General features: G+C 46.0%; 4 protein-coding genes and 1 long non-coding RNA gene across 18 annotated transcripts; 1 reads left to right on the top strand and 4 right to left on the bottom strand.

Moving 5' to 3' along the window:
• Positions 1 to 257: 257 nt before the first annotated feature.
• On the bottom strand, positions 258 to 8,115 carry LOC148385552 (dystrobrevin beta-like). Of its 2 annotated transcripts, none has more exons than XM_088401443.1 (19): positions 7,712 to 8,115; positions 6,657 to 6,705; positions 6,224 to 6,291; positions 6,036 to 6,116; positions 5,751 to 5,964; positions 5,472 to 5,557; positions 5,076 to 5,230; positions 4,545 to 4,647; positions 4,298 to 4,464; positions 4,006 to 4,130; positions 3,533 to 3,623; positions 3,375 to 3,463; positions 3,139 to 3,252; positions 2,980 to 3,076; positions 2,858 to 2,878; positions 2,496 to 2,655; positions 2,137 to 2,226; positions 1,989 to 2,042; positions 258 to 1,899 (listed from the first exon to the last, which is right to left on the bottom strand). In XM_088401443.1, the coding sequence occupies exons 3-19, from the start codon at positions 6,288 to 6,290 to the stop codon at positions 1,874 to 1,876; spliced, it is 1,740 nt and encodes a 579-aa protein (XP_088257569.1). In that variant the 5' UTR covers position 6,291; positions 6,657 to 6,705; positions 7,712 to 8,115; the 3' UTR covers positions 258 to 1,873. The 2 variants fall into 2 exon arrangements, with proteins under 2 accessions (XP_088257569.1, XP_088257568.1); XM_088401442.1 differs by having other exon boundaries at positions 4,545 to 4,650.
• A 643-nt stretch (positions 8,116 to 8,758) lies between these two features.
• asxl2 (ASXL transcriptional regulator 2) lies at positions 8,759 to 17,318 on the bottom strand. Of its 7 annotated transcripts, XM_088400223.1 has the most exons (13): positions 17,162 to 17,318; positions 16,174 to 16,256; positions 15,226 to 15,337; positions 15,024 to 15,159; positions 14,579 to 14,682; positions 14,351 to 14,471; positions 14,227 to 14,286; positions 13,940 to 14,100; positions 13,780 to 13,879; positions 13,580 to 13,685; positions 13,306 to 13,447; positions 12,796 to 13,227; positions 8,759 to 12,372 (listed from the first exon to the last, which is right to left on the bottom strand). In XM_088400223.1, exons 1-13 carry the CDS (start codon positions 17,219 to 17,221, stop codon positions 10,852 to 10,854), a joined length of 3,138 nt encoding a protein of 1,045 aa, XP_088256349.1. In that variant the 5' UTR covers positions 17,222 to 17,318; the 3' UTR covers positions 8,759 to 10,851. The 7 variants fall into 7 exon arrangements, with proteins under 7 accessions (XP_088256349.1, XP_088256347.1, XP_088256348.1 ...); XM_088400221.1 differs by having other exon boundaries at positions 12,796 to 13,447; positions 15,024 to 15,156; positions 15,226 to 15,334; XM_088400222.1 differs by having other exon boundaries at positions 12,796 to 13,447; positions 13,780 to 13,876; positions 15,226 to 15,334.
• Positions 16,522 to 21,057, top strand: LOC148385554 (uncharacterized). Of its 5 annotated transcripts, none has more exons than XR_015863363.1 (6): positions 16,522 to 16,990; positions 18,363 to 18,541; positions 18,616 to 18,762; positions 18,978 to 19,779; positions 19,891 to 20,279; positions 20,390 to 21,050. It is a non-coding gene; the product is annotated as an uncharacterized LOC148385554 (long non-coding RNA). The 5 variants fall into 5 exon arrangements; XR_015863365.1 differs by having other exon boundaries at positions 16,522 to 16,963; XR_015863364.1 differs by lacking the exon at positions 16,522 to 16,990 and adding an exon at positions 16,999 to 17,127 and having other exon boundaries at positions 20,390 to 21,048.
• LOC148385555 (kinesin-like protein KIF3C) lies at positions 17,452 to 21,836 on the bottom strand. 3 transcript variants are annotated; one of them, XM_088400226.1, is made up of 9 exons: positions 21,146 to 21,836; positions 19,862 to 20,691; positions 19,655 to 19,756; positions 19,445 to 19,567; positions 19,117 to 19,235; positions 18,890 to 19,006; positions 18,627 to 18,741; positions 18,360 to 18,538; positions 17,452 to 18,011 (listed from the first exon to the last, which is right to left on the bottom strand). In XM_088400226.1, exons 1-9 carry the CDS (start codon positions 21,618 to 21,620, stop codon positions 17,948 to 17,950), a joined length of 2,124 nt encoding a protein of 707 aa, XP_088256352.1. In that variant the 5' UTR covers positions 21,621 to 21,836; the 3' UTR covers positions 17,452 to 17,947. The 3 variants fall into 3 exon arrangements, with proteins under 3 accessions (XP_088256352.1, XP_088256351.1, XP_088256353.1); XM_088400225.1 differs by having other exon boundaries at positions 17,452 to 18,003; positions 21,146 to 21,835; XM_088400227.1 differs by having other exon boundaries at positions 17,452 to 18,003; positions 18,627 to 18,766; positions 18,885 to 19,006; positions 21,146 to 21,835.
• A 379-nt stretch (positions 21,837 to 22,215) lies between these two features.
• Positions 22,216 to 27,557, bottom strand: hadhab (hydroxyacyl-CoA dehydrogenase trifunctional multienzyme complex subunit alpha b). The gene is made up of 20 exons (XM_088400224.1): positions 27,398 to 27,557; positions 26,695 to 26,736; positions 26,507 to 26,577; positions 26,264 to 26,397; positions 26,039 to 26,177; positions 25,840 to 25,959; positions 25,654 to 25,756; positions 25,463 to 25,585; positions 25,272 to 25,390; positions 25,145 to 25,201; positions 24,956 to 25,065; positions 24,751 to 24,885; positions 24,457 to 24,628; positions 24,193 to 24,279; positions 23,977 to 24,117; positions 23,826 to 23,894; positions 23,493 to 23,688; positions 23,042 to 23,156; positions 22,806 to 22,951; positions 22,216 to 22,637 (listed from the first exon to the last, which is right to left on the bottom strand). Exons 1-20 carry the CDS (start codon positions 27,462 to 27,464, stop codon positions 22,492 to 22,494), a joined length of 2,292 nt encoding a protein of 763 aa, XP_088256350.1. The 5' UTR covers positions 27,465 to 27,557; the 3' UTR covers positions 22,216 to 22,491.
• Positions 27,558 to 27,742: the final 185 nt, after the last annotated feature.

Here is a 27,742-nt window from a genome sequence, read left to right on the forward strand (position 1 = left end):
TTGGCTGCTTCCTGACACCGATTAACTCCTGTGCATTTTCTACCATGAAAAAAAAGAAAACTATGTGGTAAAGCCTAGCAGCATTTTCGTACAAGCATAAAAATAATGTATGAAAATAAAATAGCTGTTGAAAAAATTACTCACCCCTATAATGAACAGTTTCCCCTTGTTGTCCATTTAGCTTTTGGTAGCAGGTTGGAACTGAGCAGCCTGGACAGTCTCGTGAGATTTGCCAATCGTGACAAACAACGACACCACCGCCAAACAATATTTTATTTTAATATCTCACATTTGATGTATTTACAAAAGACTAGTGGACTTTTTTCCCCATGTAAAGTGTTTGAAAACCAAACATAAATGTATAGCTGTAGCATAATCTCACACACATAGACTTTAATAAATAACATCTTTTTTGCACATTATTTAAAACAACAAACAAAAAAACTTGCCGCTTGTGTTTCCAATGAGCTCTGCTTGTACAATAAACACTTGCACATTTTTTTCTAGCTTCTTCCATTTAAATGCAAGCATGTCCAGGCATTATGTGAATGATTAATGGTGACACTGACACACACACATTCAGACGCACACATTTTTAACACATTTAGTTTTGGCACAAACGACAAGGCTGACAAGGAGACAACCAACCAATGAAGTCACACAAAATAGCAGGACAAAGAAGAACGACAAGAAAAACAGGAGCTTGTTTCGATGCTTCAGTTTTTTGTTGTTGTTTTTGTTAACACAGTGAATGGCGCTTGAAGAAAGTGCCGGACTCTACAGAAGGGGTGGGCAAAAAAAAAAAAAAAAAAGGAAAAAATGTGAGTTCCCGGCAGGCCTGATTGAAGAACGGAGCGGGCCATATGTGGACCGTGAGCCGTACTTTGCCCACCCCTGCTCTAACCACTTTGTGCTCCAGTGCATTTTGTTTTTTCACGCAGCAATCCAGCAAAATAGCCACATCAGAAAAAGCCACAAAACGCGATCACGTAGACAACATGCTTCAACAAAAACACAGTTGCCCCCATACGTGACCTTATCAGCCTGGTAAAACACACACACACGCACACACACGCACGCACGCACACACACACACACACACACACACACACACACACAGTGAGGAAATAAAAATCCACTTTTTGACTTAAGCGATGGGTTTCTTACGGAATTTAACGAGCTTTCCACCCGTTCCCAATTTGTAGCTGTGCAGTTCCTGAGCAGCGGACTGAACCTCCATTGCACTTCTCACCTCATTGCGTAATTTGAGGGAGAAACAGCACACTCAAAACACAAGTGAAGCGTCCACGTCGTGTCGTGTTGTGCACAGTAGCAGCAGTGTAGCGGCTAACGTGGCCTGCGTGCCGTCTTTCAACAAAAAAGTGCATTTTTTGTCAATGTCAATCATTAATATTCGTAATGACTCTTTTAGTCATAAAATTTACAAGTTGCATGTGGGTTTTTTTTTTGTCGCAGTGCAGGCAAGTGTGGATGTTGAAAAAAGAGCGTTAGACAACCAACCCAAAATCTAAATGGGCCTCCAAGTGTAGCAAAGCCACAAAGTGCCGCTGCAGTATCAGACACAAGTGTCGCTTCATGCAAAAATAAATTAAAAACAAATCCAATGCTAACGCTAAAAAGCAACGTGGGACGAGAACCATGTCGGCGTGGTCAATATATACAGAATGAGTTTGAGCTCACAGGACAACACACTGGCTAATTTGACACCTCCTGCTACTCCTGCAAGGTGCCAAGAAACTTATTTTTTTGCCTCCTGTTTGGATGACAGCATGCAGTCGAGTTAACGTGCGAAGGCCCGGCCGGTGTCATCGTTGTTGATTGTTCCCGATTTGACGATGCACCAGCTCCGGCTTCACTGCTTCTGTACTCGCATGGTGCCTGCAGACCAAAAAAACACGTCGGAAGAAGCACGTTATCAGTAAAAGCAACAATTTCTCGAAAAGCATTGAGTTTTGTCTGTGGCCTACCTCTCTCGCCTCCGTTTCTCATGTTCGTCTCTTCCTCATCCGCCCCGTCGTCCACTTCAAGAATAATAGTGCGCCCACCCCCCAAAAAACATTTATTTTTTAGAATTTACTTGATGCTTTTTATTAGTTTGCTAGGGACTGATTTCACCTGAGTGGAGCTCTTTGACCAGCGACGACATCGTGTTGGTGATGGAGTCGGCCGCCACGAGTAGGTCATTCCGCAGATTTCGAGGTACACCTGACACCAACGGGACAAAATAACAATCACTTCATGATGCCTTTTGTCAATCGCAGCTAAAGTTTCCTGGAAACATCAAATTTGACTGAAACCACATTGACTTGGCCGTGCGGGAGGTGTTAGCTTAATGCTAAAGCACAAAGCAAAACGCCATTGACGGGCTAATGAAACTAGCAACACGTAGATTTTCTGACCTAAAAGCACGTTAGGAAAATTGCTGTAAAGCAAGTTTTGTGCTTTGTCTGCTCTGTTTTTTGTCTTGGCCTCACCCTGAGCAAAGGCCTCCAGCACATCGCCCCCGAGGCCCGCCATGCAGTCCTGGGGCGTGTGCGTCGGGGTGGAGCCGGCCGAGGTGGAGCGTATGGGCATGGGCATGGAGCAGCCTGCCCCGTGGCTGGGCGACGAGTGCGGGGAGCCGCTCGACTGCGACTGAAGAGAGGGAGCACAGAAAAAAATCAAAACCCTCTCTTGGCAAATAGGCTCAATAAAAACGAAAACACTGGAAGGTCATAGCAGTCAAATCCTAATAATCACACTCAATCGTTATCTTTGTCTTACGTTGTCATGTGTTAATAAGGCTGCAATGTCCATTCAATGTATAAGCCAGCAAATTACGAGAAGGTCCACTCACCGCCTGCTTCTGTTCCTCGTCCTGTCGGCCCGACAGATAAGAAGATGATGGAAGGGGAAGAGGAAAGGCGTTAGTGCACTGTGTTAACGCATGCTGTCCTGTGCTTTGGATTTGATTGGAACCTTGAGAAGGCGCATGAGTCCCTCCAATTGCACCATCAGCTCGCGCCGGCTCTCCTGCAAGGCCGACATGCGCCTCTCCAGCTCGTCCTTCCTGTGCCTGACGGGACGCAAATAATGTCATGCTAACAGAGGCTATGTGAAGACTAGGGTGCTTGTTACCTGAGCAGCCTGAGTTCTGTGAGGAGCGTGGGGTTCTGCTGGGCCTTCTCCGGCGTGGGCTGCGACGCCCGCTCGTGCTCCAGACGAAGCCTCTGGATCTCTTGAAGGATCTCCCTGAACAAGACGTGACACATTTGTTGTAGCATTAGGATTCAATTCAATCATATGAAGTACAGTTATATTTAAAAAACAATTTTGCCATCCCCAAGTTTGTAAGGGGTCTGCATTTTTCCCACCTGTTTTTGTTCTCCAGCTCGGCAATCAGTTGCCTCTGCTGCTTGTTGGCGTCAAAGTTGAATGTTAAGTCGGAAGGAGGACATTGTTGCTGTGGAACAAAAGAACACGTTACAAATGAATACAAGAATCAGGCTGGTCATTTGTGATGAATTCTGACCGCGGAGTTTCCCGCCTCAGCGGCCAGGCGCGCGGCGTAGCGGGCGATGAGGCGGTGCTCTTCATCCAAACGGCTGGGACTCTCCAAAACGCTGTGAGGAAAACAACAAAATTGGACTCAATTGGAATCACAGTTCATGATGAAGTAAAAAGGATTAGCATGGCAGAAAAATCTTGTTCGCTTTTAGAAGATTTATTGTAACTCACTGAGATCTTTGCAGGTTAAATAAATGTTGTACCAGCAGAGGACGTTGTAATAGAAAAAAAAAGAACCTTTTCTATTTGAGGTGAAAGTCTCAAATAGAAAAAGCTCTTTTTGACTTTCTTGAGTTTTTGTGGTCATTTCTATTTGAAATCACTGTCAAGTGCAGATGATTTCAAAATACGATTCTGATTTTTAGATGACATGACATAACATTTTAACGAGACATTTTGATGACGCTCGTAGGAAGTTGATGAGAATTGACGACTTACACGTTGTGAGCGGGCTCCTGGGGTCTCTCAGCCTGCTCGGGGAAGACGGGATGCGGTGGCTCACCGATGGGAACGCAGCCAAGTGATTTACTGATGGCGTGGCTTAGCTTCTTGGCGGGAGACTTCTACAAGAGGCGAGGACCAAGGGGACAATGACGATGAGGGCGTTGGTGTGTTGCCGCGGCAACAAAGCAAATTCCGTTTGAAACTCCAGATGGGGTTAAGCAACAATTGGGAACATTTCCAAGTGCATTCTTTGAATTTTGGGCGAAAGAGTTGGTGTAGTGGTTACCCAGGACGAGTGCTCCTTCATCTGGTGCTGGTTGCTGTGCGGTCCGTTAGCGTGGCCTCTCCAGAAGCAGCTCTGGCACAGCTGGTATCCATGGCACTGCTGGCAGCGATAGCGGAAACCCATCATGCTCTCGCTGCGGCAATACGAACACTCCACCGGATGGAAGACTGAAAACATTTACAGTCCACCTCCTAATGTGAGAATTGGAACTTGGAATTCAAATTCTGAAAATCGACCCAGAATGTACCGTTTTCCACGTTAGCCAGTCTGTGCATGAGCGGTAGCCAAACGAGGCATTGCGGTGGAGGGTCTGCCATCAAGACGTCTAAAAATGTGTTCAGCGTGATCTTCTTCTGGATGCAAACACACACACGCACACACACACACACACACACAAGCACGCATACCAATGACCAATGACCAGTATGACTCAATTGACTTTTTTTTCCTTTTCAAACATTGAAGTAAAAGTAAAAACTGGGATAATGGGATAATAGAAGCGTGCACACCCTCTTCAATGGAAATAAGCACACCAGCCACCTCTATAAAGCCACTGAATTACACCAAATAAAGTCCCGCTGTTCTCATAGTTTTTCCCTGACATACGTATCTTTGCTCATAAGCATAAGTCGGAAGGCTATCTAGTTTCTCAGTATCCTAAATAGAAACATTTAATTATTTATTATTGAGGCAAGGCCTTTTTTTTTGTTTTTTTGGGCAGGATCATCCTGACAAATGGGACAGGAGTGAAGAATGGGCCGCAATGTGGCCCTCCCACCTGCTGGGGGAAGCAAGTCCTGAGCGAGTGCTCGGTGTACCCAAAGGAGGGCCCCTCAAACACCGCCGTGGGAAGCTTGAGCACCTCGCGAAGGAACTGGTCAAACTTGGCAAACACCATCACGCCACTCGAATCCGACATCTGGGAGAAAATATCTGTAAGGAAAAAAAAGAAAGACAAGTTTGAGCCAGGGAAACAACAGCGCCCCCCGGAAGGTCAAAGTGTGCAGCGACAGAAGCTACATGGCGTTCAAAAAGGAGTAGGAAAGTACAAACTTATTTTTTTATGCATTTTGATTGCATTCTGCACTTTTTGTATTGATCTGACGAAATAATTTATCCCAAACGATTCTGTGGATGACCCTTTCATGTTCTCGCAGACCCCCTGTGTACTTACAGCGCAACTTGTCCACAATTTTGCCTCCACACATGGTTGCCAGCATTGCTTTCATGGAGAACACCGTCAACTTGCCATGGCTCTCGCTGCACAAACACAATTTCCATTCAACATCCGTGTTCTGCTGTATCTAGTATGTATATAAAATACAATTCATAAATCTAAACTGGATATCAGGTCAGGACAGTATAGGACAACATAGGACAGGATGGGTAGAACAGACCAGGCCAGCAAGATCTGTGATTTTGTTGTTGTGATGTTTTGTAAGGCTGAGTGCACCTGTCATAGGTGGCCACCATGAAGTTGAGCAGCAGTCCGATGGACTGCTCCACGTTGATCTGGTGCGTGGTTGGCAGCCGCTTGTTGAGCTGGTAGTAGATGGAGGACAGGATGGTCTCCAGCCGAGACACGTTGATCTCGGCGTGGTGCTCCAGCGTGTTGAGGCCGTTGTCTCGGAAGGCCTCGATCATGTTCCACACGTCCACCAGGTGTACTGAGGCCACCAAAAAAAGAAGTAAGGCTGTAATAAATAGTTTTAGCGTTTAGCAGGTCAGGACAACTCACGATTGCACCGCTTCTGCACGAATCGTAGCTTGCACGCTGTCCTGTATGTCGACAGTCGGATCACGTCAAAGTTTTGAGCTCCTGAAAACAAGAAACAAACAAACAAAAAAAAACGTTTTATTTTAGCTTTCATTCTACTCATACAAGTGTACAAAGAACGGAAGCCTAATCCACTGGTGTCTACTCACTCATTTCCATGAAGAGCTGCCTCTTCTCCACGGCGGCCTTGCCTCGCTTGCTGCCCTCCTCGATCATCCTATGGCAGGGTAGAGAAAGAACATTTACTTTATAGTACTCCATATCATTCAATGTCATAAAGACCGTTGTGGTTTGAATAGTGACAAAATTGGGAGCAAAAGAGTCACTCAGGATTTTGATTAGATGATGCTAAGCTAAGAGTGGTGACCACCGGCAGCCGCTGCCAATGCAAAAAATGAAACATGCTAGCACAATAAACAAATGAGTCCTGTCTGACAATTTGTTGCTCATCTGAAGTGTAGGAGGTCTTGTAAGTGGGTTATTTTTAGCCTTTCCAAAGTTCACAGCGAGGCTGTTTGTTTTTCCATTGGCTAAGCTAACAGGTTGGTGATAGCTAGCACTTGACAGATCAGGTAGTTGTACCTGTCGGTGGCTCAACGTTGCACAAATGGAAACTCTTTCAACAATGAGCCTGGGAAAAAAAAGACAGAGATGTCAATCAAAGTCCCGCATTGAAATAAAATAGAGTTTATGCACAAATAGCATAGAAATTATAACAAAATAAATGTATGTTTTATGTGCTGCTGTATTAGAACACATGTTACGTGGTGATTATTATGCATACAAAAAATACAGTCATTATATATGTATAATATTAAAATGCACTATCATGATGGTTAATAGTTAAATGTTATTTGTTTTATTTTTCATCTTTTTATGTTTTAAATACGTTTAAAATAAAGATATCAATCAATCAATCAATCAATCAATCAATCAAATAAAGTGTAAGTACAGGCCGTATGGAGGATTTATGGAATAAGTGTTAACTATAAAATAGGTCATGTATTTTTTTAGTTAAAAAAATCTAGACTGATTGCAGTCACCAAATGAAAATACTAATTATTTGAGTATAAAAATTCTAATAAAATGTTGGTGGAAAGTGTAGTGCTGATTTGCACTCAAATCATATGAAACATACTTATGTAAAACCGTCTTAGTGAAAAAAATCTACTCTAATCATAAAATCTAAACGACAAAGGCACAGAAACTAGACACATTTTAGCAAATGCAAAATGGTACCCCTACAAACTTGAGATGTATGATATTGATTGCAAATATGCATGGGCTGTATATTTTGCTGTGCGGGATAATTGATTTCAGTGGAGGCTTGTTGGATGGATGAATAACGAGTTGATTTATGCTGTCAAGAACTGAGTGCATAGAAAAAGCCCCCCAGTTTTATGACATAATAAACGACGGCTGTGCGAATGACATCATCGCTGCTGATGTTGCTGCTGCTGCTTCAAGGTGCATTCACGTACAAACCGCACCTTCAGCATCCAGTTGACGCTGCTCTGCGGTATCTCGCAAAAAAAATCACCCGTGTAGCGGCCATGTCGCGCACACGGATCCCCAGTTTCTCCATCCGTGACATCATAGCACTATCATCCCGAATAACGTGTGATTCATTCACCGACCTGCGTCGAAGTCCCTACTGCGGAAGCTGGCCTCCAATCCCGCAGTTAAAGCTCCGTCAGCATCCTCCGCTGCATCAGCACCAGGATGGAGGTTCCCCGAAAAAGAAAAAAAAAAGGAGAGCGAGAGGCAGAGAGACAGAAAAGATCGTGCCACTCTTCTCAGTCTCACAGCAATCTGCGTGATGACCGTAAGAAGCGTCTTGAACGACCGTCCGTCATCGTCGTCTCGGTTCTCTCCGGTAGCCCCCGGAGCACTGCGGCGGTGGTGGCCTGGCACACGGACGTGCAGCTCGGCATAGCCAGCGAGCCAGGCAGCGGAGGCGGAGATGCCATGCGCGGTCGGTCACCTGCTCCTCAGCACGCATGCGTGCAGCCGCGCCGTTTAAAGGCGCACCGCCACACTGCTCCAACTATATAGGAAATCAAGAAATACATAATCACATGTATCATGAAATAATTTCTCTTTTCACTGTCTGATATTGAAACAGAACATTATTTCACTTTTCTGGGATTTAATAATGTACTATATATATATACTATTTTTATTTAAACAATGTTTATTTCACAATTAAGTTATTCCAACATGTATTTGTACGTAATTTGATTGCAAAATAGAGCAAATCACCACATATTCTCAGCTCAGACTGCGCAACTGGGGATCTTTTTTTGTATCGGCTGTAAAACTCACCTAATGGTTGTGCTCAAGTGAAAGCAAAGGCATTCTTGCTTTGGCGCCACCTAGTGGTTTCTTGGAGTAAACAGTTTTAAAAGTAATTCACTTAGTATGAAGAATTTGGTTGCTTTTTTCTTCACACTCCTTTAATTTCATTATTTAAAATGTTACAAATTTCATGATAAATTCATGCTCATTTTAAAATTGTATCTGTCAGTAATTGTCACAATAGTTTTTTTAATGTAAAATTATTTTCATCAAATGAACTCCTTCATCGCTAATTGAATTACAACTAACATATTTGCATTCTATTGCATTAATAATTACTTCACCAAATGTTTCATCTGTTGGGGAGGCCAAAAAAACAGTGAACATTTACATATATATATTTTATTCATAATAGTCTAAAGCCTTTGATAAAATACACTTGTTTTTTTACACAATCAGGCTGATAACATTACATTCACCTGATTAGAACGGACAACAAAATGACATTTGAGTCTTACAATGGTAGACATTGACCTTTTTCCTATTAAGGAAATTTTTTTAATTATTATTTTGTATTTGGGGGTTAAATTTATAAAGATTTTTGTACCTCAAAATTCCAAATCCCCCAAAAACAAATGCATTACAGTCACATAATTTGTTTTCCGATTATTTTTCAATATTTCAGGAGGGCTTGTCATGAAACTAACAACATGAAATGACTAAACGTGTCTCTCGTACTTAGAGCTCCCGATTTAACGGATACATGAAAAATTCTCGCCTATCCACACAAATGTAGACATATCTAAAACACATAAAACACATGTCACGTATATATCTGGGTGCTTAAGACCTCAAAAAGCTATGGTGGCCTGTCAGGTCCCCACAAAAAAAGACCCAAAAATGGAGGGAGAAAAAAAAAAGTACATACCCTGTTGATTTTCAAACGCAAATATATTTTTATATTAAAATATATTATTTAAAATATATTACTTTGTTTTACAAGACATTTTAAACTTGGATATAATTAGTTTCTTTTTAAGGTGACTTTGGCGTTTTTGCTATTGCACCTGCAGGAAATGTTGCGTGCGTGTTTCAAAGCCAAGTGCTTTATCGCGCGTTTCCATATCGCACCACAAATAAATCGCGCGGTGCCAAATTAAACACAACGGCTGCTGATTTGAAAGAAAACATTTACATCCAGGCCATGGCCTTAAATATTTACAGAAAAAAAGGAGGGAATCGGACGGTCTTTCTATATAAATGAGCCCTCAGTGAGTTTTAATTGCTAAATGCTCGTGCTACTTTTTAATTGGGATTTGTTTGTGCAGTCGTAATTTATTTGAATAAAGTGTAACATAGAAAAAAAATGCTTTTAAAAATCTATATATGAATCTTGGTGAGTCTCCCGTGTCAATACAAAACAGTTGCACTTTTCCTCAGTGTATGTGCAGGACAAACACCAACAAGGAGGTATTTTATACACCGTGATTATCGTGAACGCCCTTTTTTGCCTTTAAACTGACATAGGCCCGATAGTAAAATAAAACGTGTTAAAAATGCTAAAACAGTCTTGAGGTTCTATAAAAATAATCGTCCCAGCCCCTCAATTTACTCGCTTAAAAAATGGTTTTCATAAATCTCTATTTTAAAAATATATATCACGCTAACGCTAAGTGCAAACATTGTCAGATTGGATCCGACCTGACTACCGATTAGATTAAGAATGGATATTTCAAAAACGTCATCCGTTTTCGAAAGGAGCTGGAACCTTTCCCGGCTGACTCTGGCGACATGCGCAATGGATTGCTTTACCAGCCAGTCTTACTCACATATTCAACTTCAGGGTGAAAGTTCAGGGTGTACTTAAAACGTTCAAGTTGAGGATTCAAAAGTTTGGGGAAGAACAAATGAGGTTACCCTGTTACGCTTGTAGTGCATTTTCGCTTCATCCTGAAGCTCCACCCAAAAGTCGGCTTGCAAGTCGCCATTTGTCAATTCAGGGGAACGTACGTATCTTTCGCAAGTCGCTGGAAAAACTCTCCTCAAAAAGCCCTGTCGAATAGAAAAATAGTGCACGGGCATCATCTGGCAGTAAGTTGGTGCTGAGGAACTAGGTTGAGGTGAGAGGTCTAATCGCGAAATAGTGCTTTGGCGCCATCCCACGCCAACTGTAAGCAGGGGTGCACATAAGTCAAAGCATTTTCATTTTGTGGGGTGGAGCGGAGCGGCTTGAGTCCCTGAAAAAGTAGCCCTCGAGGACCGGAGTTGAACACCTGTAATTTAGAATCTTCAATGAAGCTAAGGCGGGTTTTTGGAATGTGGGAGGAATCCAAAGCAACTGGCGAAAACTCGCACAACCACGGGGAAACAAGCAAGCACCACGCAGGGAAGGATTAGGACAGAGATTCTGAGCCTGAACCTCCGGTGTGCTAACCCCTCGTCCAGTGTAAACCTCACGGCAAGCGCTCCGACCCGAGCGTCATCGTACCACCAGACACGAGACGCACAGCTCAGATGGTCCGATGCAGTCGTGGTGGCAGAAGGCCCCGCAGCCTTTGCACATGATCATGGCCTTAAGCCGACAGTAGCACTTGGACTGTGTGTCCTCCATGCCGGCAGCCTCCATGAAGGATGGCTCCGGCGGTGCCGGCCCGCTGGGGTCACCGGAGTCCAAGGCGCTGGCGGCTGCAGGGATGGTGGTGACAGTCACCGAGAAGGACATGACGCTCCCGCCGTCTGGCGCCGTTTCGCCGCCGCCAGCGTTGTGGTTCAAAGTGTGCGGTACAGACACACTGATGGTTCCACCGTAGCGGGACGACAGCGATTCCTGATGGATGGGCATCCTCGGAGTCGGGAAGGCAGACGGTCGTTGGTGACTGGGCTCTTTGAGTGGAAGGTATGGCTCAGCTTTTCCTTGATTGCAGACTTGCTTGTGGCCTGGGATCTTGTCGTCTGTCGCATTTTGCTCACATCCCAGCTCGCTTTTAATGGGCGTACAAGGCAGAAGGCTGTCGGCTTGCTTGCGCCTGCTCACGGACAATCCCCGCTGCTCCATTTTAGATTCATATGTCCCCTCTGGCGCCGCCTCCTGGCCATCCGCCGCTTCTCTCTTCAGACCGACCACATCGGGTAAGGCGGCTCGGTGGGGCCGTTTGCTCTCTGAACCTCGGCCGTACGTGGACACGTTGAGGAGATAGTGTCCTGACATGGCGGGCCTCGACGTCCTCTTGTGGCCCAAGAATCCAACGGATATCCGCGGTCGGTCCACGTGTTCCTCGCCGTGGAGCGCTTGATGTCCACCGTGTTGAATTCTCCTCTCCATCAGAGTCTGTAAGATCTGCTCCTGAGTGTCTTTGTCCAGAGGTTCCTTGGGATACCTGTTGTCATTGGCGAAGGACCAGCCGGTGGTGTTGCTCTGGTGTTGTTCGGGACCGCCAATGGTCTTCTCCTTGCCGGAGTGTAAATTTGACATCTGGGTCTCCACCTTGCCGAGTGGTTTGGGGAGGATCTGCTCCAAAGGGACTTCTTTGCCTTGCAAGAGCCTGGCGACCAGCGGGTTGTTCGCAGGGATGCAGAAGCTGCTACGGGTGGATCCACAAGGGGTTTCCTGACAGCCGGTTGCCGAGTCTGAAAAAGTGCCAGACGGTTGCACGTGGACTGTTCTGACGTCCGGAATGTTTAAGGGGCTGACTGGATTGAGGGAGTCCTGCGGGTGAGACGGTGGTGTGCTGGTGGTGTTAACAGATAACCTGGCAGAGGCCTGTGGCGATGTCGGCCTCGGGAAATGTTTCGTCGGCTCGACGCTGCCTGCACCTTGCCCAGACTCGGGCCGAGCAGCCCTGAAGGCAGCGGCCGCCGCTGCTCGTTGCGCTCGTGCAAGCTGAGCTTTGGCTTTGATGTCTGCCAAAGTGCGAGCGCCGGTGCGAGTCGGGCTGCTGATGGAGACAGGCAGAGGCGTCCTCGGCGACACGTCGTTGGTAAGAGTTCTTGAGACTGGAATCTGAAACCAAACAAGTAAGTGAGGGTGGATCGACAGTCAACAGGAAGTAAACAGTCTTAACTCGTTGATCCCAGCATGTAAATAGTCAGACCTGACATCTGAATACAAGCGAATTCCTAACCAAGATTTGTATTTACAAATTCACTTTGGTTTGGACTGTCTGTTTTGTTCAGTCCAAGTTACTCTTTTCTTTGTTGAAAAAAGAAGAAAAGAAAATGCTACCAAAGTAAGTAGCGCAAGAGTAATGCGGTCACAGGAATCCGTTGTGGCTGTTTTCATTTCAAGTTTACAGCAATTGACGTCTAAGTTTCAAAGGCATATATCGAGTGTCGGAGCGGCTGAAAGAAAGCAAGGTAGGGGCTAATGCACTGCACCCATCGACCACCAATGGGCAGTCGCTGCCAGTGGGAGACATCTTCCTACCATGAGTGGCGGAACTCTCTGGCTGCCGGCCGAGGTAGGCGCGGCCGGGCTGGGAGTGGATGACGCCGGAGGGGAGACAGAGGAGACGGACGACACTGAGGAAATGGAGGACATGCGCTGTCTTTTTTCCGGCGTGGCCTCATCCTCCGGCACGCCCACAGGCTTTCTTTTCTGTTGTTCTGAAGCGCCTTCTGGCTCAGCCTTTGTCTCTGCAGGAGGCTTAACCCCAGACGTCAGTGGATCCTCCATGACGTCCATTCGAGCTTGAGGAAGAGGCCTCATATTGGGAGGAGACTGGGGCAGTTCCACTTTGTTTTCTTTCTCGCTCGGCGTCTTTGTGGTGAGGCGCTCATCGCGCTCTTTGGGTACTGCTCCCAAGGTCGGCGCGGGCATCTTACGCTCCTCAGCTTGCTGAGAGCGTCTGGTTTTCATCTGTTCTGGGACATAAAGAGATTCTCTCGAAGGAGGTTGCGTTTTCTCCATTGATGACATGGTCTTTGAGTCTTTGACCTCGTTGTTCCGGCTGCACCGGTCCTTGATGGTGTTAGCCTCCTCCGACACTCGGGCCAGCTGTCTTGGCTGACGTGGCTTGGGCTCCCATTTTAGATTGTCTTTGGCCAACTCTTTAGATTCCTCAAGACTGAGTCCAGAACTAGGTAGGGAAAAAAATGGAGTGGCATGAACAATAAACCACTTCAGGTCACAGGCGGGAGTGAGTTTCGAGCAAGTCCCAAGTTAATGTGGCAAGAATCAAGCAAGTCATCATCATCTCCAGTCAACCTACTTTTCGCCGTAGTAGCTCTCAAAGAAGGCTTCTTTCCAGTGCTCAACTCTCTTCTCCTTTTCGATTTCCTGGCGCATCCGCAGCTGCAGCTCTGGAGTAAATTCACCTGACGAGAAAAAAGAAAAAAGTCCTTGGTGACCCATCCCGGGATGGCGGCGGGATGGCACCATCATGGGTCAGGCAGGGGCAGTCGCGCTCACCCTCGGCCAGCCGTTCTTTCCATGACTGCGCCGCCGATGTGAAGAATTCGTTGTTCAACGCCGAATTCGTGACTTTGAGGAGGCCATCCGTGCAGGCCTGCTGGAGAAGAGCCGCGCATCAGTATCGCAGACGGTTAGCGTGCAAGAAGAGCCGAGGTACCTGCTGGTCTACTTGGGGAAGTAGTCGCAGCAGCCTCTGCTGGCAGTCTGGCGGCAGGACGGAGAAGGTGTGCTTGTTGATGATGGCTCGCAGGTTGGTGTTGACCAAAATGGAGTCTGGGGTCTCCACGTCGATTTTGCACCTGTTACGTTTTAGGTGGCCTGTACGGCAAAAAAAGCATGGCTCAAAAACTGGGTTCTCTGTTTCTGACAGAGTTCCTTAATTATGGCGGCGTAACATGAAATTGTATGCAAGCTGGTCGTGTGCCGTTTTTCTTTGGACGTTACCTGCACTGAGACGACGTGGCCTCTGAGAAACCTTCCTGGGGCCGCTGGCAAGGCAGAGATCTGCGAATGACGTTCATTAGCAACAAGAAGTTTGGCTGGCGGGCCCTAAACATGGGCGACCCACCGGTCTTGGCGGCTATGTTGTCAGCCATGTCTTTGATGGTCTTCAGCAGCAGCCTGGATGTGGATGCGCTGGGCATGGCCGCCTGCCTGCGTTGGTTACGCTGTTGCTGCTGCTTCAGGGCCTCCAAAGCAAACGCGAAGCAAGAAATTCAACAATGTAAGACCAAAACTATTTTCTTCACCTCTAAGCAAGCGGCGGCCCGTGACAGCACTTGAAAAGAGTGATTACCTGTTTGAGGGCTTTCTTGCTGTGCTTCTGCGAGGGCGAGATGAGCTTGGCGGTGATGGACGGGGACGAGCAGCGAGGCTGCGGCGACGTCGGCTGGGAGGGAACTGTTGAGACGCCAAAGGCAGATGTTACAAAAGATAGTTCCTGAGAGCGACACGCCCGCTGTGTCCTTTGTTTGGATGAAACCAAAACCACAGCGGGAACACAGAAACGCCCGCCCATGGGATTATCGTGCAGATAATAACGACACGTAAACATGCTCACTGGGACGATTTTTAGGAACAATCTCTGCAGACCTCTTTTCTTGTAACATCACTTTTTTGGAGTAGAGCACAGAAATGTTGTCTTTACATTTCAAACGCAATAGAGGTGCTAAACACAACTTTCAATACCGTTGTCTCGGAACTCAGTCAGCTGAGCGGTTCACATGGCTGCGTGCGATTACCTGGCCGCATCCAGCGTCTCCTCCTGCCTTCCTGAGGCCCGCTATTGTTTTCAGAGCTCCGTGAGTCAGAAAGATTTTCGCTGCTCTCCTCGGATTCTTCCTCCGACAGCTCGGTGGCCACCTCAGCGATGTCCTTCTTCAAAAAACACACGAATTGGCTGCGGCACACCTTTTTTTGGTCTATCTAGGACTTCAAGCTGACCTTCAAGGTGTATACGCCCATCCTGCCTGGAACTTTGTAGAAGATGCCCTCCTCTCCACGAGAGTTTGTGTGCAGCATTGCATTCAGACAGGCCAACGGGGATGTTCCGCTTCATTCGTCATCAGGCGAGAGGGCGAAATCGTTAGCCTTGTTTGCTAGCTATCAAATGGTTTTTAGCATGCTGCGACAACCGATACAAAATAATGTGTCTGTAGATTATCAGTCATTCATAAACATGGTAATCACCAAAGCTTAAAAACAAAATACCGGACCACATTATTAGTCCTATCTGAAGGATTTACTTCTCAAGCATTTAGCTTTTGCTTTAATTGGGTTTTAAGCCCGCTAGAGATGTGCGGGCTCCCTCTAGTGGCGGTACGTGGAACAACACATCCCCAAAGCTAGTACAGTGCATTATTTACATCGGGGCTGTGAAACTTGTTTTCAGCGCGGGCCACATTGTAGGAAGGGCTCTATGTAGACTGTACATATAATCACGCCTAAGTGTAATGCTAGGAAATAAAACAACAATGTTTGATATGTACCTTTGTTTTAAGTTCAAAGTTTAGTTCACATAAGGTACAACCAGGGAACAAAATCCCAAACTCACATTACCTGCAGTGACCTACTAAAATAGCATACTTCCAAACTTTGTTTTACAATTACCGTTGGGTTTGAAGGCAACAGACGGTCTTTATGCAATTTACGGTACTATGGGACACATTGATATTAGTAAAGTCATGCCAAACAGTGAGCTTGTTAGATATGTGGGGGGGGTCTAACCTGTTCTTACCTTCTGGATGAAAACAGTGACAATGATATGGAGAAAACAAAAGAAATGAAAACAATTAGAAGCGTATTTGAAATGACAAGAAATGTGAGCAATTTGCTGTGGTGACGATAAAGACAACACGGGTGAAAATGTACATACTGTTATTGTTATTTTACCTTATCTCTTTAAGTCTTTCTCTTTGGATGACCTGCAAGATTTCTTTATGGCTCATGGGGGTGTTGGGGTATTTTTCCAGCACCTGAGAGTTGAGGTGGAAAAAAAAAAACATGAATTTATGAGGTACACCTGCACAGCTAGTACAAAAGCTGAGACAGACCTTTTTAGAATTATACATCTGGGTGACAATACCAAGCCCATCAAACAAGTCATTTACATGTACATTCAAGCATTTCAAAAAGTACAGAGGTTCCCCATGCCATTGTGCACCTCTGGACACGACTGCGCCCTGATAGCCAGCCTGTTGAGCAGTGTAATTTTTAACATACGCTTAGCTCAGACCTGGACCTCCAATATGGCCGACAAACGACGACCGATCACGTGATAAGGAGCTAAGTATTCACTAGTTGGAATTTAACTGTTATAACCGGTGTCATATATAGTTGAGCTCCATGCCAAAATCCAACTCTATTGGTCTGTGCAATAAAACTTTAGTTATCAAATCTAGTGTCAGTACATAATAACTGCACTAATGCTAAGAGTCATGCAATCGACTGGCAGACTGTTTTGACTCCATTAGCACTCCTTGCTAACTGTCAAGAGGAACGTTCCAGGCTTCTCGTGTCACTATTACGTTTAAACAATGACATTACCAGCATTACATAATACATTATACATTTTGTTATAATGTGCTTTAGTGACGTGTTAATCGTTGTTTTTGCGACAAAACTTCGGAAAATCGAAGTAGCATATCGGGCTAGCTGGGTTAGCTCTCGCGCCCCTCGCGACGTAAGTCGACTCAGCTCCTCGACACACGTACGTACATCACGTTACGTGCACAAACAACTTTATTGATCGGGTCATTGGTGACACCTGTCTAATGTCATACACACAAAGCCTGCTGTGCGTGTCTGTCTTGCGTGGACGTTGTACAACTGGTGTCACGCAAGTGGGTGCGTTGGAAGGCCACACATGACATATTTGTACCGTCTTTGCGGCTTCCGCCCACGTCCTTCCTTTCTTCTTCTTTTTCTGTCGCTCCCTCATCGTCGTTGTTGTTGTTGTTATGCAACGCTCGTCTCTAGTTGAACCGACGATATCGCCGCCAACGACGCGTAGGCCCCACTATGTCCACCATATTGGATTTTACTGTAAAAAAGGTGGGGGGGGATCACGTGATCGCCTCCGACTGACGTCATGCTACTGTACTTGTGTCACTCTAATCGACTCTGCTGCTGTTTGCAAATCAACTGATTTTTAAATTAAAAGTACGGCTATGCATTTATCAATCTTTTAATGTTATTCATTTTACAACATTGATTTATTTTTGGTAATTTTAGGCACATTTTTTTCAAAAGTGCTGTTTTTTTCATCAACATTTTTATTATCACATTTAAGTACCATACAGTAAATTTACTTGTGACAATGTTGCTCATGTATAAAAATAAGGCAGCTAAATAGCCAGCGCAAGCATTTCTCATACAAACCATATTTGCCTCACCGTAGCAAGCAATACATGTCAATATCACCAATACAGGACTCCAAAATGTGCAAATGAAAGGCTAAAAACATGGAAGCTTTGGCTGTGCTTTTTGCTGACATCCACTTTGTTAGGAAGTAGCATTAATGTAGTAGATCCTCATGCTGACCGGCGTCGTTGTAAATATGCGGTGCCAAATCCTACTCAGGGGCTGGTTCGAAGCGAGGCCTCGGGTGCGAGATAGACGGCCGAGCAGGGTCTGGGTCTGTGACACGGACCCTGAGGGAGTGACGTCAGGGCGGTGGATGACGCGGATGACGAAATGCACGTCGCTTGTGGGGCCTGATACCTAAAATGCTCAAAGAAAATAAATTCTGGAATTGCGTGACAAAAGAGTAGTGCTCAATATTTCCTAAACATTTTTTTAAATATTCACTTTATATAAACATAGATTGTCTGTTATGATTATAGATTTTTTAAATTCATTAGCAATTTCTATGGTTGTTTAGGAACAGTCGTAGTATTCCAATGTAATGATTTCTAGTTGTGTGTAATGTATGTGTGTGTGTGCGTGTGTGTGTGTGTGTGTGTGTATTAGGGTATTTATAAAGTTCTTGGCATTTGTTAGCAATTTCTATGCCATTTTATTTAATTATTATTGTCATTAGTAGTCGTGGTGGTATTTCATCATGATAATGATCTCACCAGGATTTTGACTTCCTGAGCCGTGTCGATGACTGGGTCCTCTCCCGCATGACGACATCCGACCCGCATGACGACATCAAGCTGGGGGAGAAGACCCTCTCCAATCGAGACCCGTGAAGGTTGAGAGTGAACATGCTGGGCGGAGACACGTCCAGTTTCAGTAGCATGACGTTTTCAGCCTGGTAACACACACGTACGCACACACACACACCATCAGATGATAGTATTACACTTCATATTTTGTCTGTACAAACAGCAAGCGCTGACCTGATATCTGGACGGGGCTCCCGTTGCCGTGGCGACGGCCGCTTGTGCATGCTGGCTGATTGGACGCTTGTATCCCACGGCGGACAGAGGCCTTCGCTTCACTCGAGTGGCCGTGCTAGTGTGCACATGTGGGCAAGTGAGTATTTTTTTTTTTTATGGCAAAGTAATACTAAATGTTTGCAAATGTTTCTCAGTGAAATAGTTTCATCCTATTCTTGTGTCACGGTCATATTCAGTACGGGATGCGGTTTTCTCTATGGTACCTTTCCAATGGGATGACCGACATCAGCCTCCACTGATCTTCCTCTTCGTCAAAGTGAAGTCTGTTGATCAGCTTCTTCTTTTCGGCAGGGGGGACAAAGTTCTCCATCAAGAGGGATCTGAAAATTGGCACCCCCACCAATTAGGTGCAGTTGAAGTCATGGTCATATCTAAGTGGAGAACATCCCACAATAATCATTACATGAGCCGCAATAATATCCGTCCTCACTTGAATTTGAGCTCTCGGGTGAGTTCATCCTGCGTCTGCTCCAGTTCCTGCCTGGTCGCGACGTGCTCGTCCATCACGTCACGCGTCTCGGCCCAAACTAGCTGCAGTTTAGTGTACAGCTAAATGTGCGCACGCCACAGGAGACAACAGCAAAGTCAAGACTTGCATCGACAGTAGTCATGAAATGGAATCTGGATGGGCCAAACAAGGAAAAAAAAAGAAAATTACGAAGAACAAAAAGACAAAATGTTTGATGGAAAAAGTGCTGTTGATTTATATAAAAAAATAAAATAAAATAAAAAATCCTATACAATCTACCCGTTCTGACCTTCCTCAGCTTCTTGGTCTTCATCTCCACTTCCTGCTGCAGTGAGGAGAAGGTTTCCCTCATCTCCAGTGTCTCCTCGTCCCGCAGCATCACCTGCTGCTGCATCTGCCGCTCCCGGCAGATCTTTGAAGAAGAAGAAAAAAAAAAACATCGCTCGCTCAGTCACTCGCTGCAATTGTCAGCAGACGTTTGAGCAAGATGTTTTCTCACCTGCTCGGCGATCTCCTGCCGTTTCTGTTCAAGCAACTTTTGTTGCTCGTTGGTGTGATCCATGATGGTCTTGCCTCCTTCAAGCAATTTGCTCTCCATAGCCTAGCCACAAACATATTTTTCAAGTAAGTTTTCGAGTAAAAAAAGTGCTCTGCCGCCACCTTGTAGCATCCATAAGCAATTGATTACTGCTGTTTTGGGGTCTACCTTGTACTTCTCGATGATCTTCTCCACAGCCTCCTGATCCCACTGTCCGTCATCCGTTTTCCCAGCAGAGTGTCGCCACTTCATCGAGGGCCCGCCACTATCTTCCCCCTCGTCCTCCTTCCAAAGTTGCGTGAGGTCCCTGCTGAGTCTCTTGCTTTCCCTCCGCCGTTGCCGCCTTTCCTTGGCCAGGGCACCTCGCTCCTCCAGGAGGGCCTTGAGTCTGGCAATCTCCTTTTGGAAGTCCCTGAGAAGGACGGCCTCTGGGTCCTCATTGACACGGGGCTTGTTCTTGATGTTCTTGGCCCGGCCGGCGTACCTCAGGGTGGCCAGAGACTCGTGGCGGTCACGCTCCGAGGGCCCTACTGTGGCGATCATGACCGTCTTGGCATTGCCGCCCAACGAGTCCCGCAGGAGCCGGGTGAGTTTGGAGTCCCTGTAGGGGACGTGGCCCCCCTTGCCGTCCGCTAACGCCGAGATGACGTTACCCAAGGCAGACAGTGACAGGTTGATCTTGGCTGCCTCACGCAGGCGGCCGCCTTGGGCGCCAGTCCGACTCTGGCGCTCACTCCCGGCCAAGTCCACCATGTTGAGGCGCCCCACGCGGACCGGGTCTTCAGACTCTGACCCACATTCAACCGTCACAGCGAAGATGGCGTGCGAGCGCGAGCTACACCGGTTGGCGTTGGTGGCGCCCACCGAGCGGGAACGGTCGCCCAGCATCAGTAGGTGGTGCATCTCAGCCGGGTCCTTGGTGACCACCCAGGACAGATCCTTGACGTAGACACCCTCCTGTGGGCTTTCCTTCAACTCCAGTTTTCGGCCTCTTTCCACTGAAAAAATAATAAGATTTGTTCAACTACATGGGTTTCCTCTCAGAATAGCGATGAAGGAGCAGGGAATGATGAATGAATGATCCTGAATGCAGTGACTGTGCTCCAAATCATTCCCTACTCCCTAATCTCTACAAAGCAATTGATTAACTATCTGGTCCACTATTCAAAAAATGCAGAGGCTGTGTTTGGAGTAATTCTCTTCCTTGTCACAGCAGATAAAAAATATAGGCCTGTAAGCACTGTCTGATTGTCTCCATGTGTTGTTGAATCATTTGTGATCGACGCTACCTTTATTACTTTTGTCTATTTTCAAGGAAGAACTTTAGGGGGTATAAGTGAGAGGAAACAATCCAATATTTGACAGAAAAGTACACATTTTTTCAATCACTTTTGAGTGAACAACTACAAACATAGTTATTATTCTGAATGATCATCATCACTGTATGCTTACTCAGCAGATCCCGGATCTCCTCCTGGTAGATCTCCAAGTAAGAGGACCGGACCAAGTACTTCTGTCCCCGGGTCCGAGAGATGTGCGCGAAGATGTGGTAGAAGGCGTTGGGGATGACGCCCCGCTTCTCCGGGTCGGCCGGCACCCCCCTCATGGTCCAGGTCTTTCCCGTCCCGGTCTGGCCGTAGGCAAAAACCGTGCCATTGAAGCCCAGCAGAACCGAGTCCACCAGGGGTCTGACTGCGTTGTCGTACACCTCGCTCTGGGTGGACCCCCAGCCGAACACTGAATGGAAGGTGAACTCCTTAGCGGGCTCGCCGGGTGGCGCGCTCGGGTTACGGACACAGATGCGGCCCAACTCGGCGTCCACTTCCAGGATGGTGCGTCCCTTCTCGGCAGTCGCCTCCTTGTTGCTGGGCGGCCGGCAGCGGACCACCACCCGGACCGACTCGGACGCCTTCCCCTTGTTGGACATGGTACGGGGAAAATTCGCTGGATGCACGGAGGACCGCGCCTACTTTCTTTTTTCTTTCACGCTTTCATTCATGAGGCTGCCTCACGGTGAACGCCCGTATCCGTATCCGTGACGCAGGCTCCGCAACCCGGCTCAGAGGATGACAACACGCCGGTGTCAACAACTGCAGCTCTGGCACACGCCCTGATGACGACGACAACGGACAATGGCAGGCGAGACAAACACACGTGACCCGCCCACCACCATTCACGTCACTGCAGCACGGAACGAACCCGCTATCCGCCCGTCATGTAATGCTGTATTTCTTGCATAATATTACCAGTTTCTTCCCAAAATTGGTTACTAAAACGTATTTTATATATTATATATTTGCCCATAACACTAAAAAAATTTCCTTACCTTGCCACCGGCCAAACACATACAAATATTCAAGTTTATTTTTTTTTTTTAGTGAAGTACGTATTTGAGTTTTTACCATATGCATAATACAATAAAATTTAAATAGATTAACAAATAATTTTAAAAAGCTATTTCCCATTTTGTTACATTTCAGGCACTATAAGTAATTTCATATGCATACAAAACACAAAAAGCCTTTGATTCAATAACAAAATGTATTTAAGGCCCTACATTTACATGATCAATCCCATAACATTTTTAAATGTACAAAACAAACACTACCTGCCATCCTGGTACATTCCAGCGTGAATTATTATATTCTTTCGGAATATTTTAATGCACCTATATCACCGACTACGTGTGTGTTGATCTGGTAAAAATGAAAAGCATCCAATTCTTGTGGTGAGGCACCTTGTTGATGTGGTCGACTGCATTCGTGTTAAGCGGCGACAGGCCAAAGGCAACGAGTGGTTCATTTGTGAAATTTCTTTGTGGAGTCGCTGGCGTGATCCAGGAGGAGCTGGCACGGCGTGAAGTGATCCCCATAGACCGCCTCGTACCTCCGCATCTTCTCCACCAGCTTGTCGGCGCCAAAGGTGTCGACAAAGCGGAACGGGCCTGGAAGTCCGGATGGAGACGTGAACTCTCATTATTTGCAAATACAAACACGTTTCCTTTCTGCATTTACAGAAAGTGATAAACATGAACACTTTTTTTTTTTTTTTTTTTTTTTTATAAATATGTCCACTTTATACATGGTGTGACAACAGAATAAGAAAGTCTGACCTCCAAGGCAGGGGGGGAAGCCCAAACCGAAAACGGCGCCGATGTCTCCCTCCAGGGCGCTGTTCAAGATGCCTTCTTGTAAACACAACACCGCCTCGTTGACAAAGCGAGAAACCAGTCGGTATTGGACGTCATAGTCTGACGAACTGAAAAAAAATAATGATTTGGAATGAAGGGGAAGACGCTTTCAGAATGGAACCGCAGCTCAGTAATTTCATTGACGAGCATGAACTAACACAGCAGGGTTGGGAGCGATTTTGTATTTCTCCAGGATTTCCCCTATCTCCGGATTGACGTCTTTGGATTTCAGGCCTGGCTGGTACACGTAGCAACCCTTTCCTGACTTGCGACCTAAAGAAACAAACAAAAAAAAATCTTCATCAATATAACATTTTGGAAAATCAGACAAAAGCATTGCTGTTCCACTTTATATAGACCATAACTAAATGAGTAAAACTGAATAATTTATTAGTGTGATACCTGGGCTTTAAATTGTGTACTTTTATTTTTTTTAGAAAATTACTTTTCTAAACAAAATTCGTAATGCTACAAGATTAGTTATTTTCAACAAAAACTCAAAAACTACAAATATAAAGTTGGTTATTAAAGTCAAATTTGAGAAAATGAGTCGTCCTTTGAGAATACAGTCAAGTTGAAAAAACGTTTTCAAGTCAAGGAATGACTGACCTTTGAATCCCATGTCCACCAGTGTCTTCAGGACTTGCACGTCGCCACCGCCGAAGCGCGATCCGAAAGCCTTGCCCAGGTCCTCAGCCACGTGGGCAGCCACATCGATGCCGACTTCGTCAATGAGCGTGGCAGCGCCCACAGGGAAGCCGAAGCTGGTGGTGAGCGCATCCAGCTTCTTGGGGTCCGCCCCTTCCTGCGGACGACCGACCGCACGATGAGGCCAACATGCTCAACATTTTGCGAGTTTATTGAAAAATCCTGACTGCTACTGGAGATTATCCTGAACTTGAAATCGCGACGTGCACTTGAGCAAAGCGCGATACGACAAACCTGAAATACTCGCACGGCTTCAGCCAACATGGGCGCTAAACAGCGTGTGGTGTAGAATCCTGGTCCGTCCTGTAGACACAGTCGCTTCCATGTAATTGCTGCACACTTTTTTTTCTTAAATTCTCCTGAAATATGTCCAAGAAAGCCTCACCCCGACCACGATGATGACTTTGCCCTGCTTGAGCCCCACAGCCACCGCCGACGCCGTGGTGTCCTTGGAGGTTTTGTCGGTGGTGATGATCTCTAGGAGCTGCATCTTGTCCACCGGGGAGAAGTAGTGCATGCCGATGACCTGACCATGACGAAGATTGTTTTTAGGTTTTCGCAACTCTTGCTCACAAAAAAAAATAAAAAAATTGTTCCAAACCTTGTCAGGCCTCTTGCTGGCGGCGGCGATGTCCTTGATGGGCAGAGCCGATGTGTTGGTGGCAAAGATACAGTGAGGAGGAACCACCTGGGTGGATGAGTTTAAATGCAACAACTCATTTACAAACCAAAAAAGCAGCACTCACCGAATCATGCAAATAGACAGACCTAAGATTTTTTTTCCAATGAAGGGTTTGCAGCATAGTCTGCGGCTTGAATGTGAATTTCATCAAAAGCATAAATTGCGTTTATGAGTTGTACTCACAGCTTCCACTTCCTTGAGGACAGCATGTTTGACTTTGAGGTCTTCAAACACGGCCTCGATCACCATGTCGGCCTTCTCGAAGCTGCTGTAGTCCAATGTGCCAGACAGGTTGGACAAAATGGAGTCCCTCTCAAAGGACGTGATGCTCCTCTTCTTGGTCTTGTCGTTCAGCCTAACAATGAAAAAACATTTGGCATGACAAAATTTATAAAAAAATAATCTGCCAACCCCGAGTTTGCGTTGTATGGCCTCAAACAAACGGCCGATCCGAACAGTCTTGCAAAAATAACGCACCCCTTGTACACCTGCTGCTCGCCGCGTGCCAGCCCGGCTTCTGTGGTGTCCTTGAGGATGGTGTGCACGCCTTTGTCCACCGTCACCTGGGCGATGCCTGCTCCCATCAGGCCAGCGCCCAAAATTCCCAGCATTCTAGTGGAAGAGAAACCATTCGGTTCAAACTTGAACGGAGGACTACAAAGATGGCCGCAGAGTGACTCACTTGACTTCCTTTGCAGGGCTCCCAAAACGGTTTTTCTTGCACGCCACCTGACCGTGATAGAGTCCAATGAGGGCCGCAGACTCGGTGGTTTTGGCCAGGTGCCCAAAGTTCTGCCGACACACGGAGAGAACAAATCGGTTGTTACCTGCGCCAAGAATGCTTTCCTCGCACACGAGTGGCGAATTGTACCTGAGACTCTGCCAGGTATCCGGCAACGGGACCTTGCTCCACGCCAGTTTTTACACACTGGAAGCAACAAACCAAAGAGTTCACCTGCAGGTCATGTCAAATGTTCATGAACAGGACAAGAACTTACTTCAATGATCTTGAGGGGGGCAGGATAAAGCCCCTTGCTCTGTTTCATGACTTTGCCGTGGACCGTCTTGTATATCTGCTTGCGCACTATCTCAAAGCCCATCACGTAGTCTTGGATCTCTGCCGATGGGGAGACGGTCAGAAGTGTTCAAGTGGCGTCGTGTAGTGTCCGGACGGAAGGCCGTGACCTACTTTGCATCGTGCCCTTCTCCTTGCGCAAAGGAATCTTCTTGCTCACGATGCCCTTGGCACATTCCACGGCAACCTCCTCCAGGTAGTCAATGGTCCTCTCCTCGGGGCTCTTTAGACCGGGTCCTGTTCAGGAGGACTATTAGGCAATGTTCGACAAATAAGACACGAGGTGAAGGAAGTCTTTGTCTTACCGAGGGTATCTACGAGCTGGTCGACAAGGCCCATCTTTTTGGCTTTATCTGCTCGAATGTTTCGTCCCGTCAGCATCATGTCAAAGGCGCTGGGCAGACCCAGCTGGAGGCAGCAAAAGCAACAGTTGGGATTCATCCTTAACAAATATAAATAAATACAAAAAAAAAAAAAATCGCAGCACCAACCATTTTGGGCAGTCTCTGCGTGCCTCCGGCTCCCGGCAAAAGGCCCAGCATGACTTCTGGCGTACCCAGCACCGTTTTCTTGCTTTTAGTTGCGACCCGGTACTGGCAGGCGATGGCAAACTGAAATGACAAGGAGAGCATTGAGAGGTGAAATAAAAAGAGGAAAAACTCGAGTGTGGCAGCAAGACACTCAGCTGACCTCCAAGCCGCCTCCCAAGCAGGAGCCATTGATGGCGGCCACGATGGGCTTTGGGGACTTTTCGATCCTCTCAAACATTTTCTGGCCTTCCTGCGAGAGTGTCGTGACCTCCTCGGCGTTACTGCAGTTCTGGATCATACTACGGCCCAAACGTGGTCATTGATGACATTCCCCCAAAATAACAAACATTGTTATGAATGTTGGACTTTAGAGGTTCCGTCTTACTTGATATCCGCTCCTGCAATGAAGCATCCCGGCTTGGAGGAGATGAGGACAGCGCTCTGCACGGCATTGTCGGCCCACACCTCGTTCATCACCTCCGTCAGCTCCTTTTGCATTTGGACCGACAGTGTGTTGACCTGAATGAAAGAAGAATTACTGGCAGATGCACACTTCTGTGCATAGACATTTCCCATATGCAAAAAAATAGCCTTTTAAAGGCACCCCCCAAAAATAATTGTGTTTTACCTTGGAATTGGGGTCATTGATTCGAACCACAGCAACGTCGTCCTTGACTTCATAGCTGACGTGTGTTCGGGCTTAAAACAGAAGGAGACAACATACTGTTAGACAACTAAACTGTCATTCTTTACTATTTACAATCGTGAAAATCTGCCAAGTTTTTGATTAGGAAGGTATTATCAGTTAAGTGATACCTAGCATTGGGGTGGCCACTGAGAAGGTTCGAAAGGAGGATCCTGTGTAGTAAAACAAAAAACGAGCAAATAGTAGATAGTTCAGAAAAGTAACACAAAAAGAATGCCAATACACTACCACAGTAACGCTGTGTCTTTGATAACATGTGCACTGCTGCATGATAAATATTTATTTATTTTAGTATTCGTTTTGTCATATGGCCGTCAAGAGGATTTGAATGACCGACCTCAATACGCTCCCACTGCAACTCTGTGTCATGGTGACCCTTCACCCACATTCGAGATGCCAGACTTCTAATCGGAGCCAATTCAATAGCAATTTGAGACTAACATTAAACGAAAGCAAAATGAAAAAAGAAATAATTCAAACTGACACCTCATTTATATTATCCGCAGCATAATTGTCCAATTTCAACAGTCTTTTCTTGGCAGTACTGATAATGAGCATTAAACCCAAGTTCCTTCAAGAGTCACATTTTGAAAAGCATGTCAGTTAAAAGTGGGGGAAAGGTGACTGTGATATAGTTAACGAAGGACTCTCAACCTTGTGTTATTTCATACATTAGCCTTTGCACGCCTTTCATTTGAACCAGTTACCGCTTTTAGTCCACCTGAGTAAGACAGCCACCCTTACATACGCTAACTTAGACAAAAGATATGTTAGAAACATTTAACAACATCAAAACATCCCGGTGTGTTTTACCTGGTGCGGCGGCGTATCTCCTTAGCGTCAATTTGGAGAGAACACCCAGGGAACGAATACAAGCCATTTTGCGGCAGGAGCGGGCGGAGGTCAGTCGGGAACGTCTAGCAAGCTAGCAAAGTTAGCGCTACCTCTTCTTCGTCGTCTTGAGTTGAATGAGAGGCTGGAAACAAGCGTTCAGGCTCATTAGCGCCGTCTACCGAGCTAGATTTAATAGGTAGAAAGAATTTGACTAAAGTATCCATCTGTTATTCAATTATTTAAAATAACTTAATTTCAAACCGTTTATTTTAGTCATAGGTCCTATTTCTATCTAATTAATTTCAATAAATTTATAAATCAGTG

The sequence above is a fragment of the Syngnathus floridae genome, chromosome 16 (genome assembly GCF_059516105.1).
Source record: "Syngnathus floridae isolate MCC-2025c chromosome 16, RoL_Sflo_1.0, whole genome shotgun sequence".
NCBI classification, from domain to species: Eukaryota; Metazoa; Chordata; class Actinopteri; order Syngnathiformes; family Syngnathidae; genus Syngnathus; species Syngnathus floridae.